At 39.4% G+C, this 21646-nt stretch overlaps 1 protein-coding gene across 2 annotated transcripts in view; it reads left to right on the top strand.

The window, feature by feature from the left end:
• The window catches only part of fibcd1b (fibrinogen C domain containing 1b), a 119269-nt gene that overhangs the window by 61646 nt on the left and 35977 nt on the right, over positions 1-21646 (top strand). For both annotated transcript variants that reach the window (XM_026173348.2, XM_026173349.2), the window contains one exon: positions 3951-4087. In XM_026173348.2, the coding sequence (XP_026029133.1) occupies positions 3951-4087 (137 nt within the window). The remainder of the gene's footprint in view (positions 1-3950; positions 4088-21646) is intronic.

The raw sequence follows: 21646 nt of genomic DNA, 5'->3' as shown, positions 1-21646 counted from the left end.
ATGTTGTTTCAAATCCATGGCTGGGAATATTCCCCCAACAACTGAACCAACTGGAAGCTTACATTTATGGAAAAACTATAGTGGTTACTTTGCCGCTAAAATAGATTCAGAAACCAGAAAGTCGATATATTGTACATGTTATAGGCAATGGTACATTTTAACATTATAGGTAATGTTTCTAAAAGATCTGTAGAGATCTGGGCGACATTATGTTTTAAAGTTGATGAAGTAGATTTTTTTAAAATCCTTATAGTAATAATCAACAACCACATGATCACCTAAGCAACTCAGAACCCTGCAAATGAAGCAAATTTGTGCCTACAAAGTACAGAAATGCTATAAAAGACATTCCAAAAAGTTTTTAAGAAATGATTGAAACAAATTCTTTGATTGAAACAAAACAAAGAAATAGTGGGCAGGAAATGCAAAGCAAAGACTCCTTAATGACTGCAAAAAACCTGCAGGAAGGTTTAGCTGACACAGGAGAAGTGCTACACCATTTCATTGTGCAATTTCAGTGCATTGACAAGGTTTACATGGATGAGTCACTAGATAAAAGAAAAAAACCTACAGTCTCATCGCAGATGTCTGAAGTATGAAAATCGTCATCTCAATAAGCCGTACATGCTGTTGATAAAAAGGTTCTTTGCCCACAATCATCAAATATATTTAGAGAAATGTTCTTCTTTGGTGTTTTGTAGCAGACCTTCAGGACTAATTGAAAAATGTATTCTGATAAATCTAAGTATAACAGTGCAAATTTTAAATTAAGAAACAGAGATTGAAAGGAGGCTGGCTAATTCAAAACAGGTAGATGATCCAAAACTCACCTCAATATGCTGAAACAACTTCCTGAGCTGAAGCTTTCACAGTAACGCTAAACATCATTAAATGTTTAGCGTTAGTGAGACTGAAACACAGGTTTCAGTCTCATTGCCAGAGGTGTATAAAGTCAAGCACGCGCATGCAAGTCTGCCTTCACAAAAGAGCTTATTGATTTGAAAGCGATACTGAAATTTGATGGCACAGTTGCAACAAGTCATTTGGTGAAATTTGTTCTATACTAGACATTTCTTGATCAACTAAAATTTTAAGTGATGTTATTGCAAACTGAAATCTTTTTTTTTTTGCCTGTCCCGTTTGGCTCTTTTGCCATCAGAATTGTTGTCTAAAGGCAAAGAAAGATGCCCAACGGATTTACTTTACCAAATGGACCGTCCCAGCCTTGCCGCAATGGTCTATTTGATTCACCTTTTATTGTTTATTTTAGTTTTTATTTTCACTTGCTAGAGATGGGACAGACTTGAATGAGGAAAAGAAAAGGGAGAAAGAAAGAGGGGGAAAAAACAGCAGAGAAGAGGGATGGGGATAAAGGGCAAAAAACAAAAACCAACAAAATAAGCAGACAAAAAATACATAAATCAATCACCTGGATCACCTGTTGAGAAAGAAAAAAGAAAACAAGCATTTAACAAGAGATAAACAACATCATGATGATCTATGGGAATATAACAGTAAATACTAAATATTAAACATTATTTTGCAGCACGTAAGATCGACAGCGCACAGTGTGCTTTAAGGTAGGAGCCAAAAAGGGTGTAGTTTGTGTGTGTGAGCACCCGTGCGTGCACCTGTGAGCGTGAACACACTTGTTTTTAAAAGGTTCCTTCATGTAATGATCTGCTAGAGGGTGTGGGGAGCCACAGCCCCGTCCTCCAGGGCATGAAGCAGTTATGGAGGAGATCAAAACTCCAGACATCCAGAGGCCCCCAGAACACAAGAGACCAAGGAAGACCAACAGAGGGGCAGCCGCGCCACTGTCCCAGAAAGAGCTGAGGAGAGTCCCAGATGAGGGCTCACTCAGCAGCCGTGGAGCAGAAGCCAGGAGGGGTTGCAGTGACGTGCCCGTGAGCTCCGCCGGCAGCCAGCTGTGCCAGAGTGAACGAGCCCCAGGCCGAGCCAGCTCCCCCGCACCCCCACACTCCGCAACCCGCCAGGGAAAGGGGGCCCAGGCCCATCCGGACCGGGGCCCAGTACAGCAGCGCCGCCTGGCCTCACAGAGCCCGGGACAGCCCACCCGACCCCACCACAGAGAAAACTGCACCCACCCCGTCATCCACTCATGTTCCAGACTACATGAGACAATAGACGCCCAGGCTGAGATCTTCCTCCACCTCTCCTGTATCTCCCCCTCCTGCAGAGTGAGGTCCTGAAGAGAGGAGAGCTCCTGCAAGATGTAACAACCTCCCCCACCAGTCGAAGAGCCCCCCAGGTGGCTCGATGCACCGGCGGCACCCTGCGCAAACTGAAATCTTATAAAAACTACAGAAACTGCTGAGTCCCAAACTCTTCTGGCATTAACATCAGCACAAAACCTGTGCCGGGAGCTTTGTGATGCCTATGGCCGATCTGTAGATGTAATGTGTAGACGTCCCAGTACTTCTTCCCATGTAAGGTGGTTCTGGGTAGATCTGATAAAACTTGTGTGTGAGTATGTGTAAGTGATCTGCAAGTAATGTTCTTATTTATTCCAAAATATGCTTGCATTTTGGAATATCTAATGGGGCATTCCCATGACTCATTAGACTGATAACTTTCTGTGCATGCCACAATTACTGTTTAATTTTCTGCGTTTACTAAATTTAAAAAAAAAAGTAATTGCATTCAATGAAAGGGCCACATATATATCTAATGCAGTGGGGTTGTATTTAAAAAAATAATTAACAGAACATGTAATTTGATGATAGATGCGCAGACATATGCATACAACTATAAGACATCTAAAGTTGTGAATGTAAAGCCTGTGTCACTAAGTCTTGGAGAAAGATTTGAAAACGAGTGATTCCCATTCATTTATTGCTTCCATTGTATGCTTTTGTATTAAATATCTTGCAGCCATAAAGCAGGTCAAGTAAAAGCAGACCTAGAGTGTAAGTGCAATCAATGAAGGTGTTACTTGGAAGGAAATTTTCTCGGCTCTAAGGGATGATTAAGCTGAAAAAGAAATGACTGTGTTAGAGAATTCCTAAATAGCGACTCTTCTATCGAACCTAGACACCCCCAGTTTCCAGTAATGAAAAGAAGTAGGAAATGTTACCATTTATGTGTGACGGTGATGAAAGTTCGGATCTTATTAGCCGAGGCTTACACGGAGAAACTGAAAAGCTTCGGGGAGAGCAAACATTTCCTATCATGTAGGGTTGTGTAAAAAAAAATCTTGTATGGTCTTTTTAAGAAGTCTCCTGGCTGTTTTAAATTCAGGGGTTTGACCCGGTGAAGGCATAATCTATAACACTGTCCTCATCACAGAGTTTCTCTCCTGCTTCCTGGTGAATAGATTTTGTATCCCTTGTGTAAGAAGGGTTTCTCAGTCACAGACAAGGGTGCTACTATTCTGCTCTGCTGTGGCTTACAAGCTCTCTCTGTCACTGTCACGTCTCCTCTTCACTAACTCATCTCGAATTCTGCCTGTTATATACTTCTCTCCAATCTTTCTGCCTCCTTGTCTGTTTTATATCCCTCAAATGTATATACCTCCTCACTAAGATATCCTTCTTTTTCTCTAACTTCCTTTTGATTATTCCTTTCCCAGCTACTTGTATTATCTCGCATCACGGTGCTGTATATCTGCGCTCCACCCTCGTGTCTTCCCAGCTTCATTTAACCTACTTGCTTTTCATATTTTTCCTCCCATAATTTCGTCTTTGACAGACTTACAGTGTGTTTTGTTCCACTTTTGTCATCCATCACCTGCTCGTCGATCTCATCATCAATCTTTTTTTCACAACACTCAAACTGTTCCTTTACAATTCCTGTGTCCGTGTGTCAGTGGCAGTGCCTGGATTTAAATGGAAGGCAAAGCAAGACTCGTGTACAAGTGCATGCTTTGCCTTTGAAATCCATATTAGAGCCAATTTATTTAATGACTCGCTGTTTTTGCATGTCCCCAGGCTCACGTCCCCGTGACTGTGGTGATCTGTATGCCAGTGGACAGAGAGAAGATGGCATCTATTCTGTGTTTCCTATTCACCACCCTTCAGGCTTCCAGGTCTACTGTGACATGACGACAGACGGTGGAGGCTGGACGGTGAGTCAGAGAAAAACACACTTTTGTATCACAGTGAGCACACACCCACACACAGCTTTTAACCCCTGTGTGTCTCTCCCCGAGGGAGCAACATTCACTCTTTTGGTGCGCTAGGGTAGTAATCAAGATGTATTCAGGGAATGCAAGGTACTAGAAGGTCATTTTATTAGGTCTGCTTTTTAAAATCTGCATGTATGAACCGATTACCTAACCCTTGTCTTGAGGGAAGTTTTGCAATATTTTTTTGGACAACGATGGACTTATTAAATGTTGCTGGTTAAATATAAAGTTAACAGTTACTGGACGAAGCAATGTGTGCAATATGTCATGAACACCTTGAGATTTTTTCAAATTTGGGAAAGTCTTTACTTTTAAAAAAACTGATTATAATTTGGTGGTTGAAGCATATATGAATGAAATATGAAATATAAATAAAATATATTTTGTGCCATACAGTACCATGCAAACGTCTTGAGTCACCCCATCCATCCATCCATGTATTTTCCTCTGCTTATCCAATTCAGGGTCGCAGAGGGCTGATGCCTTTCCCAGCTGCCCCCCTTAATTCTTTATGATTTCCTAAGGAGTCGAAATTCCTTCCAATTTTGTTAAAGTGGTCTTGTGCTATAGTTCTCCACACTTTCTGAAGGCCTTTCAAAGTCTTTCTTTGGACATTACCTGCTTTTTAAATTACTCCAGTAATTGTACTTGATCTTTTTGTTGTTGGTGTTAGCTACTTAACACTGATCTAAGAAGCATTTAAGCATAAAAACATCACCTAACTCAAGGGATGAACCGCTCTTGTGCATACACATAACATACAACAGCAAAGAAACTATTTAAATTGTATTGTATCTTTAGGTACTTTTTACTACTGCAAAAACACATAATCTCTTCCCAGTTTATTAGCTGAATCTCCTAAATATGACAAAGGTAACGTAGTTTGACAGGTATAAGATAACATTTTTGCACTAACAAGCTGATTCCCAAAGACCTATTGGCTGAGAAATGTCTTCGCATGATTTACAATGTGTCCTTAAAAAATCTGAAAAGAGTTGGAGACAAAATATGATGTGGCAGTTCTAAAAGAAACTAAGTACAGCAGATGAACAGGATCTCACGATCATGTCCATAAGAAACAGGAGAAAATCCAGCAAAGACCTGAGACATGACTTGATAGAAGCATCGGGCTCTTTGGCTGATCCATCTACTTTTCACTGAAGCCTCATTAGAAATGGTGTCAGTGGAAGGGTGTCAAGAAGCCATTTTTAAGGAAGTAAAACGGGGGGGAAAGGCTGACATATGCCAAATTACACAAGAACTGGACTCAAGATCATTGGTACCATGTTTTATGGAGTGATGGGCAATGGGTGGAATTATGAACACAGAAAAGTCTGATTGGCAATGGCTTCATTTTTCAGCATGACAAGGAAGTCAGAAGAACCCACAATGGAACAATATGAGTCATGGATTGGCCTCGTCAGAGCCCACCCCTCAACATTATTATTAAAATTGGAACAAAAAGGCAGCAAACATCCCTTTAAAAGGCTTTGAAGGTCTTCAAGAAGCCTGGAGAACTGTTCCTGAAGACTACTTAAAGAAAGCTGCCTAAGAGACTTCGCACTCTGTTGGCCTGATATATATATATATATATATATGCTGTATATCAGCGTATATTTGCACAGTACTGTAGCTCAAGAATTTTCACATAGATACATGTCTAAACTCTGGTAAAATTATGAAGTTGTGACATTTTATATCCAAAAGTATTGTCTAATTACTAAAACAGAGGTTTCCTGCTCATGATTTGCTTTTAATTTCAAAAACATAATATTCGTGACTCATAATTTAGGTGACAATATCAAATGAATAAAGCAGAAAAGGAAAGCCAGTATTACAGGGGCAGTCACAGCAGAAGATGATGACACCTTTTGTTTTGTAAATGCTCAATAAAGGTTAAGTAAGTGTTGTCATCATGAGTAGAGATTCAGATACTCTTTTGCTTTGCCCGTGCTGAGATTTCTTGTAGAAAAAATACAAAGAAAGCATATTACAGCATCTGACTTTATGCGTAATTCCATTCGCTGTGCATCAAACTCACCGGAGAAAATGTTTTCATTATAGCTGACAAATTCCTGCACTGATTGTGTGTTTTTCGCTTTGTAATTCTTGCAATCTTGTCTTTGTACAGTAATATTTTGTATTTAATTAAGAAAAAAAAAGAGATATTTTTGTTTCCTAAGAATGTGGTTTTTCTTTGATCAAATACATGTCAGCTGTCTGGCCTTGTTAAAGCAAACATCACGGTTTAAGTGAGACTGTATACTGGATGCACTGCATCTTTGGGGAATGAAAGACAAGCGAGGTGAACAAACATTTACACAGGGATGTTTGAGGTTATATTTGGAAGCGTGGTTTAGATGTATCTCACACAAAACACACACGGAGGCACACGCACACACTCTTACTGGTTAGAGCCATTTATGTCTATTTGTTCTAAAGCATAATGTAGCAGCTGTCAGGAAAGCAGAGCAGTTTTTAATGGAGGACTAAGACTCTGAAACTGAAGCTGCACAATCCAATATTTTGATATATAATAGGTTGTGATACTTGTAAGTAAAACCAAGAGCCCAGTTTTTCAGCTCTGTCCCATGTATTTGAATGGATAGTTAAAAAAAATCTATTCAATGAGCTGTTAAAGAAAAAGATTTCTGCTTCTCGCAAAGTAACATAAGCAGCATTAAAAGTCTTCTACATCCTTTAAGGGAATAATTAAATCTCTCCCATTTATAAAGGTTAGGGTGCAATGCTGCCTTGTTTATTCTTTTTTTTAAATGGATAGTTAAAACTCCTTGAAGGCTTTCCTCCTGAATGTGTGCAGAACTTTCAAAGGTTTAAAGGAGAGCGCACAGTTTCAAACCTCCAAACTACTTTGCTCGCAGTCTGTGGCTGCAATCACAGCTATATTGTCTGCATTTTACGCACTAATTGACTGTTTATACTGGCGGACGTATTATGCCGCTACAGTCATTATGCACATTGTCAAGCTTAATAAGGAAAAGAAGCACAGCAAAGGCAAATGTAGTCTGAAATAGGTATCCTATTATACTGCGTCTGAGTTTGCTTTCCACATCCGCGACAGTGACATAAGCACATATAAAATATCAGCTCAAGTCGCTGTTTAATCGGCATGTCAGTGAATTGTGCGTGCATGTGTGTGCACTTGTAAACCAGTGACTAACTGCGTGAGATAGGCAAGGTCGTACCCTCCTATCATCAAATAAAGCCAGACTGTCAGAGTGACAGAGTGCTTAGCCCAGCATGATGGAATAGAGCTACATACCAGCCTGTCAGTGGATAGCAGCTTGTATGTGTGTGTGTGAGTGGGAGGGTGTATGTGTTCGTGTGTCTGTGCATGAATTACTGTTTGTGCATTAAAGCGAGCATACTTCCACAAAAACAGTTTCTGAACGTGAACGTGCTTTCCTGTCAGAGTTCCCGTCCGTTTTCCGAAAGATGCAGCAGTGTCAAAGTGAGCAGACTTTGCGTATGGTCCTATAAAAGGATTAACAGCTCCGATTGAGGTGATAATATAGCAGTTACTGATCCGGCCTGGTGTGTTGAGCTGATTGTGATAACGCTTGAGCCTCATTAAGAGATCAGTGTGGTGTGATCCAACTGGGGCAGGTAGGGAGAGGAGATGCATGGTGAGTTGAGTGGCTTAGTGCCTGTCTGACGGCTGAGCTTAAATAAGGAATGAGCCATATGCTGCCACCTCATTAGCATACTGACATACTGTAGCACTGTTGCAGAGGCTGCTGCAGACACACTGAAAGATGAGCAGGTTACTCGCAGAAGGGAGGGAACAGAGGAGAGCGAGTGGGACTCGGAGGAGACAAAGAAGGGAGTGGGCTTGATGAAAACATCAGAATCCAAAAGGGAGGAAGAGTGATAACAAGGATGCAGGGATTTAAAAAAAATAATACCATAAGTGAAAAGGAATTAGATCGCTCCCCGTACTTTGAAATGGATAATTCAAATGCAATCAAATGTTTCTGTTCTGCAGTATTTGCAGTGAAAAGGTGACCTTTAGGGAGCCTTGTTAATTGTACAGCTGTCTTACATAGATTTAGATGTCAGTCAGCAGAGCTGTAGCATCAGTCAGTGATGACCTTTAGAAGAATGTGTTTTCAGGGTCTGTTCACTTGTCTGTACCTTAATACAGCAGACAAATATGTTCACCGGATATCACCAATAGCAGTTCCCATAGCTTTAGCATTTGGAGGGCGTTAATGTGTGGGTTCGCCTGGACGATTTCTGTTTCATTGTTCTAATAGCACCCTATAAGATTTGCCTTTAGAAAAAAGGGCAAAAATTAGAGACCACCAGCTGTTTTAAATGGCAGCATGTTCAAAGAAAATGTGTTCCATAATGCCATGCATGACTCATAATCAGACCAAACCAACACAGCCACCCACAAAATCCACTATTTCTAACATCACGAATCTCAGATTTGCTTCTTTTTTTAAGGGGTTAACTTCTTCTGAAACTATACATTAATAATAACACATAGTTAAATTCTAGTGTCTACTTTTTCCATCAAGCTGTCCACACTATGAAGGGTGATTTTTGCAATAATCTGGTTATGAGAATAAAATATTGGTACTGTGTCAAACTACAAATATGCTGTGATAATATTAGGATACACATATAATTAATTATAATTATAATTAATAAAACAATTAGGGTGGAGTTTACTGCAAAACAGAAATGGGAGATAATTAAAATCACAGAGGATAATTACAAGCAAAATTAAAAGCATATTTGAAAATAAGAATGAGACAGTTAAAAATTGAACTAAAATTAAAAGGTTAAAGAGAAAAGATGAATTTTTAATTGAGATTTGAAAACTCTTAGTGAAGCAGTGTTGATCACTCTAGGATATAAGGAATTGCATTAATCCAGCCTGGGTGTGATAAAGGTGTTGACCACCTTTTCAAGGTTTTAAAAGAACAGAAGGGTTTGGCTTTAGCTAAGAGTCTTGACTGAGAGAAGCCAGCATTGACGACAGATTTAATCGGCAAATCTAATTTGGGAGCAGAAGTCAAGATTATAACAAGGTTCTTTACATGAAGTTTACAGCATGAAGTTAGAGATCTGAGGGATGGAGTCAAATTTGTGAACTGAGCTGCCTGGCAATGAACAGGGTTAATAAAAAACATATAGGATTTTGGTTTGGTTTTCACTGAGGGTTAGAAAATTCACTGACAGCCAAGTTTTAATCAAGTAACGCCAGTTTTTTTATTTAATAAAAACCAAAGGAAAACAATGCATTACATAGCTAACAAATTTGGGAGCCATTGCAGTTTCAGGAACCGGATGCATTAAAGCTGCGGTCTCGTTACATACAGGAAAATCTCACTTAAAATAAAAAAATAATAAAACAAAAACACACAAGTGTGCAAAAGAAACAGCCAGTTTTTTCTCTGTTGGGTCTTAATGGCTTAATGTAGAAGCCTTTACCTTACAATAGTCCCCCTGGGGTGACTGCAGCTGTGATTTGGCCATTTATAAGTAAAACTGAATTGAATTGAACTAAATTGGCTGCTTGCAAACTGCAGATGCTGTAAAGTAGGTTGTAACGTGGTGAATACTTAGAGAAAGGTTTTTGTTTGTTTGTTTTTTTACTATAATTAAAACATGTAATAACTGGAAAAAAAACAACAGCCTTTTACACAATCAATAAATAAAGAGTTTAGAGGCTGCATGGGAAAAAAATGGCCGTGTACCAGGTTGATTCAGAGACTGAGATAGAAAATTGTAGATAAAGACTAAATGTAGGGTTTTAGTAACTGTCAAGTGAGTAGAGTGGTGGTACCTTTATACGAAAGACAAATCAATAACTAGAATAACATGCTGAGTTTTCTCGACTGTAAGATACTATGCAGAATATGAGTTTCCCGCACTGCAGGGAGTATCCTCTATAGCACGATGACTCATATGTCAAATAGATATAAATGTGTTTTTTCCATTTTTTTTTTAAAGAGAAGACGCTAAACAGGATAAAAATCAATGAGCAGCAGCAAAAAAAGATGTATCAGATCAAATCTGTGTTGATAAATCATAATGATATTGTTAGTCAGAGTTAACATACTAGTTTTGACAGAGGTGCGCATCTTGGATAGGGCTAGTATAGTACACAGTAACCACCATTAGTGTATTTTAGTGCTTGAAGAGAAGAGAAGAGAAGAGAAGAGAAGAGAAGAGAAGAGAAGAGAAGAGAAGAGAAGAGAAGAGAAGAGAAGAGAAGAGAAGAGAAGAGAAGAGAAGAGAAGAGAAGAGAAGAGACATTTCATGCAGGTTGATGTGAATGGTTGTCAGAGGAAATTGGTCAGTATTTCCTCACTGCCATAACTCATGCCCCAGAGACTGTTGGACAACAGAGGTAGGAGGGATGATGGCAGATAGGACATAAAAGAAGAAAGCTGTCATTACCTGCTCCCAAAACACACACTCAGCACTCATAAAAATAAGTTATGAAGTGTTCAACTATCTATACAAATAATCAAAGAAACAGAGATGCCTGTACATATATATATATATATATATATATATATATATATATATATATATATATAGCCAGAGTAATCCTTTGGGCAAGCATTGCCATCTGCAAAAGGGTGATTTCAAATGCCATTTAAACACATTCTCACGGCTTAGGGTAATGTCTTCTATTATTACTATTTTATTTGTTAAAAGGAAGGGCCTAAAAATGACCACAGCATAAATAATTAATGAGAGTAGATATATCAAAGTGCTCTGCAGGTCTGCATTATCAAATGGTGCTTTTATCGAAAGCACTGCAATCACTCTCAAATATTCAATTCAGCTAAGAACTGAAATGTAAAAGTTTTTGAGATTGAATGTACGATTGTGTGCATGTTGTATCACTCCTCAGGAGGCTTAGAGTGCCTTTTTGAGCATGTCGGAGGCGACGCTATAGGCTTTTCAGCATCTCTATCTGACTCGCAGGTTCTTCAATATTTCATGCCTGTTAGTTTATTGGTTTGAAAAATAAAGCAAATCCAGGATGGAAGTTTCTCCAGTTGTTTCATATCTCTAAATGATCTGTAAGGCACAGAATTGAAAACCTACGAGTACAATCTCACTTCTGTTTAAAGCATGCATTTTTCTTTTTAATGTTTAGTTTGCACACTCAACAGTCACTCTATCCAAATTCAATTTACTTTTCTCGACAATGAAGCAAACCTCTGTTTTCACCCTAAATATCTGACATAAAGAAATAATATTGTGGTGCTGAGACAGAGCATGAGCTGTCCACTGGAAGCATTACAGCAGGCAGAGTCAGACATGTCCTTTAGGATATTACTGCCATTAGGCTGGGATGAGTGTTTTTTGGGAATGGGGAAGGTTAGACGGCTGTGGGAGAGATGCTGCACAAACATTTGCTAATTCTACATTTCCTATCTGAGCAAGCACGCGAACAGGACTCTTGATATAGCTGCTGCTACCGTTTAATGGAAAAGCCTCAGCCTCATCTCGAGCCACTTTTCATTTCTTTCTGTTTTGCTTGGAAACACATAGCAATACATGAAGTAAGGCAGAAACAGAGGTCGTACAGCTTCTTTAAGTAGTCTTCAGAATTTTCAAGGACATTCAAAGCTCTTCTTTGAATGTTGGCTCCATTTTGTTCCAGTCATTGTCGTGATGATCCCACACTGCTTCAGTAATGTTAAGGTCCGGGCTCTGGGGAAGCCAAGACTGCTAGTGTCCCATTGTGTATTTTTCTCTTCAGGTATTTTACAGCATTGGCAGTGTGTTGAAAGCACGAAAAATGAGGTCACTGACAATCAGATGTTTTCCAAATGCTGGATCAAAATCTAATGGTACTTTCATGGGTTCATAATTCAACCAATTTTAACAACGTATCCAACACCACTGAATGTAATGTAGCCTCAATCCATGACAGCCGTCACTGTGTTTTACAGATGGCTGTAGATGCTGTTTCACTTCTCTCCTGACCTCCTCAGTACTTACAGAATTTTCAAATTTGGATCCATCACTCCGTATGACCCGTTGCCACTGATTTTCAGTCTAGTTCTTGTGTAAATTGGCATGTGTGCACCTTTTCTGCCTGTTTCCCCTTCCTTATGAATGGCTTCTTGACAGCCATCCTTGCACTGAGTGAATAGTAGATGAACCAAATGAAGGGCCAGATGTATTTCTCAGGTCCTGTGTCAGGTCTTTGCTGGACTTTCTTAAGAGCATGACTTTCAGATAGTGTTCATTTGCTGTGTTTTTTTTGTTTGTTTGTTTGTTTTTTTGTCTGCCACCTCTTGTTTTGTCCTCTAAGGACACACTGGATGTCATCTTGAGTTATGGCAAGTGTTTAGCTAACAGCTCTTTGGCAATTACCTTGTTGGTGCAAACTGTGCAAGCCTTGGCATTCTTCATAGATATAACTAAAGCGGTGGGAACAAATTATGTGTTATTACAACAGACTAAAACAGTTTCGTTCTTTGTCTTTTTGGCGCAGGTTTCTGTCGTGCAGACACAACAATAGTCCCTCCTTGAGTTAGGTCCATTTTTATGCTGGAATGATTCAGAATTCAGTGTTAAGTGGCTAAATAACAAATTTCAAATGACAAAATAGAAAAACAACTGCTTTGTTTTTTTGTTGGGTTTTTTTTTCTTTTCTTTTTTTTTTAATAAATTTGTTTTTAGCTCTTTGAATGCAAAATATAAAACAACAAGGGCTGGCTTTAGACTTTTGCACAGCACTTTATATAAGTAAAGCTTATACTGGCTTTAATAAATAAATCAGTTTTAGCTTCTTGTATCTTGGCACGCGCCACACCAGTGTGATGCTAAATCCCAAAGTCTTGTACTGCCCTTGATCTTTGTCTACATGCAGACTTTAGAAGAATGTTTACAAGCCCTAGCAGAGATCTACCTGTGTTAACCCGGTTTCTCTTAATCCTTTCACCCCACCCAAAAAAGGGAAAAACAGATTTCTTATTTATATGATGTTTCTGAAATCAGGTTACCCCTGCAAGCCAAGAATAATCTTTTTTACTTAAGCACATGTAAATGCAGAAATATGTGTGTAAGCAGGAGTGAAAAAAAAATAATAATAAAAAAATGCTTGTGGATTGTGTTTGTCCTTCTGTTCTCATTTGCTGCTGCTGTGTTTGGAGCACATCTGTCTTTCTGATAGGATTATAAAACATTCACCAGCAGATGTTTGCACTCCTCTTTGAAGATAGCAATTGTGCAGACTGTTGTGGATTTATGAGTGCTTTCATCAGACAGTGTTGAATTTGTCACTATATCATCAATATTCTTAACAATGTAATCAAACTGTTAGAAGCTCCTCTACCAGTCTGTTTTGATCCATCTTATGAAAAGGAGCACGGAGCTGCTTTTGGAGCTGATTTTATTAGCATCAAGTCATGTTTTGTGTATTTATTTTATTTATCTTATTTTCCTCCTGTCTACATGTCTATCTTGGCTATTTCCACATTGTGTCTGTTTTCCATAAATGCTGCTTTAAAAAAAAAAAAAAAAAGATCATTCCTGTGTGATTCAGTTTGCCTTTATAGCAGATATATTAAGCGCTCAGGAAGATGTTACCATTTACCTTCAGGTAGTGAGCAGAGCAAGTGACATCTGTTGCCAAAGCACCAAACATATAAACATAGTGTGCTCACAGCATGTAGCCTATATGCCAAGAGCTAACAAGCTATTGGCATAATGCCTTTTTTCCACCCAGTCACATGCCAGACTGTAAATCTCCCAGAATCAGCTTTTGAGTGCTTGTGTTGATTCTTCCCTGTGTTCTGGTCTGTCAGTCAGGGTGTCCGTCTGTGCACGCTGCAGGCTCCCAGTAGTTGACAGAAAGCCTGCTGAAGAGCTTAAGGCAGCTTGTTAAGTAGCCTCCATCTACTGCAGAGATTACAGGGAGCTTAATGTAATCATGCCTGTGCAATAGCCCGTGTGTTGGGTGAGATGGTCATTAAGGAGTGGAGATTTGCTTGTTAACGTTGTTTCGGCCATTGTTTTTTTGTTTGGTTTTTTTCACTGCATTTCTTGTTTGCCTGTTTAAACGGTCCTCCTAAAACTACTGACTGTATTTGCATAGAGCATTTAGATGTTGGCCTGATGCTAGTCTTGATTTTTTTTAATTTTTTTTTTGCATGTGTGTGTGTCTGTGTCTAGCCAGTGGCTGCAGGCCCTAAACCCAGAGTCCCTAAATGCAGGGGTTACTTTTTTTTCAAAGAGGTGTCAAGTGAACTTGACTTTTACATGTCTAATACTTAAATGATGTTGATTTGGTGACACAGACACTCTGACAATACATGTTACAGGAGCTGCTGGCACCCTCAAAGCTATTTTTCTTCATCTGTACAGCCTTGTAAATAGCTGCTCCTCAAAAAATAAGGAAAAAAAACAAGGGAACAAAGATCCACTCCACTGAGTTAACAAAAATACAGCTGTTGCCACTGCAATTCTGACTTGTACCCTGTGACATACTGTCATAAACAAAATAATACCCTGTTAGTATATCCACATAGGTATAATCCAGCTATATATATATGTGTGTGTGTGTGTGTGTGTGTGTGTGTGTGTGTGTGTGTGTGTGTGTGTGTGTGTGTGTGTGTGTGTGTGTGTGTGTGTGTGTGTGTGTGTGTGTGTGCACCTGGAGACAATAATAAACAGCTCAGTGCCATAGCTGATTATTTTCTCTTTGGAACTACAGTGTACTAGTGGCAGTCTCAAAATTTTATTCTAATATTCCTAAGGGAAGAATCCCATCAAACTTGTGTAGGTAGGGCCAACTTGTCAGAGTTGGCAATCGGGAACAGGTTTATTTAACACAGGCAGCTCAAGGCTCATATTATCCATGTGCACTGTTTCATTTCAGCTCAGTGCATTTGACTGTCATTCACAGATGCACTATTTTCTCCGTCTGTGGTGTGTTTGTGTCACGGCAGAGCTGTGTGCTACCTTGCTGTAAGTGCATTAATAAAAGCTTCCAAACATGGGTTTATCTGTCTTAAGGCTTTGTTTGAGAATGACAGTTTTGTTTAGACTTAACAGCTGGCACCTAGGTCTCGTCCGATGTGGTGGAGGGACTGTGGATTTTTTTACTTTTTTTATTTTACTGCCTGTCCTCTGATTTATCAGAATAGCCCCCTCTGTGCATTTACAAATCAACGCTGGGTTTCACTGCCTTTTAGCAAAACATATAGTTTGACGGCATGGACTGGCAATTCCTATAGCTTGCTCGGGGAGTCTTCAGATGAAGGGAAGAGAAGTGAGCCTTTATTGAAATAAATAAATAAATCAATAATGCATGAGGGATGAACCTTAATAATCCATTCAGGGAACTTGATTTATAACAGTTACTTACTTAAAGAATTGATTGTACTATGCTATGATACTTTTGGTTTTTTTGTCTCAAGTTTCCTTTAATATTGACTTATTGTTGTGATCCCAGCCTGTATTCACAGTGGGCTTTGTAACTTCGCTTTAGGGTGGTTATATACTTTATGTTGTGTTAGTAAACCCCAGCATCCGTTGCTGAACCCTTTAATAAAACTGCTGCTGTATCATAACTGCAGTTCTCAGTCTGTGTACGGCGGGAGCACTGCCTGCCCCTCACCCACATAGAACAAGTCAGCTTCTGACCTTAGCAGAAACAACTTTGATGTCAGGTACAGCCCTCTAGCTAGACATTGTGTGTGAGGATTTGTCATTTGGGATGTTAAGCTGCATCCTAGTGGAAACTGTGTGCGTGCGTGTGTGTGTGTGTGTGTGTGTGTGAGCGTGTGAAGAGGCATACACTCTGAACTGGGTGACTGATTCCATTTCCTGTTTTTTGAAGGTGCGGATGAAAAGCTGTGGGGGTTTGGGGGGAATTTTTGTGACACAAAAATTCTTTTACAATGCGTTCTGACACAGTGCTGACCAGTGTTCGGAGAAAGTTCTGCATTAATGATCATAATGTAGGGATCAGAGCAGACAGCAGTCAGTCACAGCCTCACTCAGACTCTGTGTGCATGTGGATGAGTGAAGTGTGAGGTGCTGAATTTAGTGCTGGATGCTATAAATCAAATCAGGGGAGTGAAGAGCTCCACTAGGATGGATGATTCATAGTGCGAGGTCCAGGAACACATCAACAGGAGAAAACATATTCAGGATAAAGAGGCAGCTGACCGTCACTGGCCTCAAATTTCTGCACATTCTTTACTCAGACATGTCAGCGATGAAAGAGGCCAGAGACAGAAAGTTTGTATTACTCATTGACTTCAAAATTAGAGTGGGAATAGACACATTTTTGCTTTTATCACCATGAAGTAAATGTTGATTGCTAAATTTAATGGCTATAGAGTTAAAAAAATAAAAAATAAAAAAACACCAATGGCATTTAGATTGGTTCCCTTCGAGTCGCTCTTTCACTGCGCAATTATATCTGACACCAGGTACTCAATCTCCTGGGAAAATGAAGGGTCGATTTTGCATCCAAAACAGACAGCGCACTTTGTTTATATTCTCTCCAGGTAGTGGAAATGGTGGAATTTGTAACAACCTGTTGAATTGTTTAAACTTTACCTGGTAAAAGAGAAAAGAGCTCCGTAGCTGGAAAAGACAGTGAAGCCGAGGAATCAGAGTAATTGGAACAAATGTTGACTGTAACCTATTTAACACTCATTATGTCATAATAGAACACAAATGCGTTACAATGGCTGGAATATATATGTAAAATAAATAAGTACATGAATATTTAAACTCATTGGTTGTGTTTAGAAGCAAATTAGCAGTGTTTCAAATGTATCTGTACTCATACAGACAAAGGTTCAGATTGACTACACGATCAAGCACCCACTTTAACATCTCTACACATTTTTTTTTCCCCACTCCAAAAAGCCTCGCTTCATTCCACCTCCCAGTGTTGATCAGTGCCTTTCCCTCCTCAAACATGTGAAAGAAAATGATTGGTGTCTCTGCAGAGGTTCATGTCTCCAGGGAAGATACACACACAGAGAGAGATTCTGACCTTCAGGGTCAACATGCAATTAAACCTCAGATGGGCTCTCGAGTCTTACAAGAATACTGGCTGTGGAGGGAGACATGGCTAGCAAGACAAGTATGTTAACCCTGATATGAACTGAACTGCTTGTTGGTTATCCTGCTTTTGTAGAGTACTGCTCCACGTGACCACTCACCAATGCTGCAGAAGTGATTCACAGTATCGGGGTAGCTGGTACACCAGTATCTCTGATTTTGTGTCAGACAGCAACCCCTGAATTACAGAGCTAGTGGGAAAGGTTAATGAAGACTCGAACATCAGCTCCAAGGATGGCTGCTGACCTTTTGTATAGGAGCTAACAAAATGAATTCTAAAGCAGTGCCTTCATTTCACCCGAGCAGTTTTTCCCTTTATGTTTCAGTGTCAGCGGGACAGATGTTTGAAAGCATGGTGTAAATCTCTCATGTCTATCTTTTATCCGACATGTGTGTTATATGTAAGCATGTAAGCAGCTAGACAGATTTCATTTGAGAGGTAACGGGAAAATAAAAGTCATTTTTTTCAACGACACATTTGCTTCACTGCTGTAACACAAAATACCACAATTTCTATTTTTATTTATTTATTTTTTGTACATAATTTACATTATAAGCCAATGTTACAGCAATTAATATCATTTTTTTCAAAAGTCTTTATCCTGTAAAGCCTTTTTTTAATGAGTGAAAAGTTTTGTTTTTTTTAAAAAGGAGAAACTTGCAGATTTATTTTTTCATTTGTGTAATTTTTGCGAAATCTGACATTTTTGTGTAATTTATTCCCGTTTTTCCAGAAAACAAAATCACACTGATGATGTAGAGGTCTGGAAATCTCACAAAACACATGTATTAAACATGATAGATTTGGTGTTACAGGGTTAAATATTAGCTGCTTTTGTATCAAATGTAAGATGAACATTTATGAATATGAGCTCGGGTTATGTATAGTAGCTCAGGTTGCAGATCAGGTTTTCGTGGATGACAGTTTGATCTTCAGCCGCTCCACTTTCAGAGGTTTCCTTTGACCACTAAAGTTGTTCCTGATAGCAGGTCATCTGCCATGCATGGCAGCTGTGTCACCACTGGTGTGTGAATTTTCCAAGCTATTATTTCAAGTAAAAGTTCAAACTTTCAGAGTCTTGGAAATGCGGAAAACGCAGCTTAAATCCCAGAGATTACATGTCTGCTATTTTCAGACAGCTTCCCTGCATACGCTTGACACCATGTGGTAATTGTAGTAAGCAGAACATGTTAACACAACATGACTGTCATTAACTCCTTTCTGACACAAAATGTACAATATGTGTTAATAATAATAGAACTGAATTATAGTGCATTTGCCATCCATCCATCTGTGCTTTCAGCTGCTGGGATGTGGAAATGAGCTACACTCTAACCCTGTGTATGAATGATTAATAATATTATTTACAGTCGAGACAGTATTTGGACAGTTATATGCGCAGCAGTGGAGTGCCAGGTTTCAGCTTTAATTTTAATTTCTGTTTTGCATCAATATTTAACAAAGTGGGTGGTAGTCGTGGCCCTTTAAAACACATGGAACCCAAACTGCAAGGGTTCAAAATAAAATTGGACACTTGGTTATTAAATCTTTCTTGGAGAGCTATCTGTCATTTCAACCGTAGTTCACAAACCAAAAACTGCACACATGGCTCATGGAGAGTTTATTTAGAGTTGCCATTCAGACTGAGGGGGAGCTGTCTGTGAAAAAAGCTCTGCCTTGCTCTCTGATATATGTGAAGACTGTCATAGCGAGAGGCAGGGTACACCCTGGCCAGGTCGCAAGTCTTTCACATTTAATTCGTGGGGTTGAATTAATGAGCTGCATTAACTGTTTAGGCATCTGGGGCTCAAGAATAATTAGACAGTTGACAGATAGATTTAGATAGAGTTTTATGCCCAGGTGAATTCCAAATTAAGAAGACAAAAGACCTGGAGTTTATTCCAAGTGCTGAACTTGCATTTAGTTACTGTTCACCACAACTCTCAATATGAGGTCCAAGGAGATGTCGATGCAAGTGAAAACCCAAATTAATCTGTTAGAGGGAAAAAAGTTTAGGAGTCACTTTAAAAAGGCGTGTGATGGAGATCAGGGATTCTGTTACATTTCCCAGTATTATTATTATTATTAATTTAATGGGGGACTGATACAAAATTATATATTTTATTTTTGGTAGTATTATTTAAGTGATAGTTAGTGGAAGGTGAAGAAACGGGGGGTGGCGGTGTGTTAATGTCAGTAGAACTTACCTGTAAGAGTAGAAGGAGCTCAATCACTTGCTTATGATGTCACGGTCCTGGGTCTTATGACCCAGTGTTTTGAGTTTTAGTTCATTTTGATGTTTATAGTTTATGTTAAGCCCTTCAGGTTTTCTAAGTTCATTTGTTACCATGCCTAGGTGATTTTAGTTCTTATTAATTCCCCCTCGTGTTTCCAACCCATGTTAAGTCTCCCCTGCTCTTCATGTGTTTCATGTCTGTGTCTTACGTTGTCAAGTTCTGGTTGTCATGTCTGCGTTTCATTATGTTTCCTGTTTTATTTTGGAAGGAGTCATGTGTTCTTGGTTCTTTGTATTTAGCTTCACTGCTCCTGTCATTAGGTTCATGTTAGTCAGCTGTTTCCTCATGTGTCTCCACTTCCCCTGATCACCTCATGTGTGTATTTAAGTCCTCTGTTTTTGCATGTCATTTGTCAGGTCGTCTGCTCATCCATGTCTCATCTCCAGGTATCTCTGGCAGTTCACTATGCTTAAGGTTTTTTCATGTTTAGTTTTAGTTCACCCAGTTTAGGTTAGTGTTTCGTGTTCACCTATGCCCTATTGTTTGGTACCCTTGTTTCTAGCCTCAATAAACGGCTTGTTTTGTTAATCCACGTCACGTTTTGGTCTGCGTTTGAGTCCTCTTCTGCAACACATACAGTCTGCCCCAGCCAGACTGTGACAGTTGAAGCATCTGGCATAAACCAATGTGCAAGGCTAGGGGAGGTTAGGTTAAGATGTTTCTGATAAATATAACTGATTAAAGCATATATGTTGTTGAACTATTTATAGGAATGTACTTTTTTACTAGGCTTTACTACCCCAAGACCTGACCTGAGGTAGATAGAGTACTGCTGCTTTTCATAGTGGCTGGTATGTGTTGTGTTTGTGAACACTCTCACTCTTGTATTCAGCTATTAAAAGGTTTCTGGTCAAGGTTTGGGTCAAACTACTGTAACTCTTGATCCACTAGCACAGTCGAAAAATGTTAACGGCTCTTGAAAGCATTAACTCTTTTTCAGTGATATTAGCGTCATTGCGGTTATCCCAGACACGGCACCACAGAAACATGGTGAAAAGAAGACAAATGTCTCATAAAATGTCTGTGTTCTGTAGAGCTCCATCACAAACACTCACACTACTGTCTCGCAACCAACCTCCGTCTTTGCGGTGCTGCTGTGACACTGTTCCTGGGTTTCCCGTAATCACCCTATTACCACTGAAAAGCACAGAGTCACTGCTCTGAGGAACTGTTGGAACTCTTTCAATTGAGCAAGTGGTTCAGGAGTTAAAGAAGTTGATAACATATTGCAAAACAACCATCTGACACCCGACACAGGTTTCGCTGTAGAGGGTTAAAGACCACAAGTTGGTGAATGACTTTTATCTGAACTCCATGCCTTTTTGTTCAAACCACAAGCAACCACTGGCTAAACTCAAAGGAGTGAACTACCCAGTGCATTAACACCATGATGTCTAAAAGATGGCAAGAAGACAGATAAAATGGATGATCGCAGAATTCTTTCCTTGGTTAAGAAACATGTGTTCTTCAATCACATCAAACACCAAAAAAACATATTTGTCAGAAATTCCATGCCTACATTCTAGTAAGAAATCTCACCTTCTCTGTCAAATATGGTGGATGACAGATTTTTAATATTTAGCAGAAAAGGAACATAAGGTTAAACATAAGGTCAAGTAACAAAAGTGGCTGAATGAAGGCCGAGAGAAACTAAATGCTGAGGAAGAGCTAATGGTGGCTACAGTAAAGGTCAGGGAGAGCATCACCATACAAAGATGCAATATCTGTGGGATATGATTTAAAAATTTAAAATAATTTGTGATGTAATTTAAGATAGGAGTCGTGTTTAGGCACAACAGAGACTGTACAGTGCACAGTAAAGAGAGTTAAGATACTTATCTGAGAATCTTGGTCAAGTTGTGCAAGTTCCTGGCTCACCCGTTGAACGGCCACTTCAAAAAGTTAATTCCGAGAAGGTTTCTCATGAGCAGGACCAAGAGATCTCGCATTGCTATCATCCACCTGCAAAAATCACTGCCATTGTGGGAACAGTCAGTGATGATGGCCGGGATTCGGGACATCGCCAAGATCTGCTGCACTCTGCACATTGAGGATTACCAATGGTGCATGTGTCAGAATGCTGAAGGCAGGAGTTCAGATGACCTTTGACCA

This window comes from Astatotilapia calliptera, chromosome 7, assembly GCF_964374335.1.
Source record: "Astatotilapia calliptera chromosome 7, fAstCal68.1, whole genome shotgun sequence".
Lineage (NCBI taxonomy): Eukaryota > Metazoa > Chordata > Actinopteri > Cichliformes > Cichlidae > Astatotilapia > Astatotilapia calliptera.
This window is presented reverse-complemented; position numbering and strand designations above follow the sequence as displayed.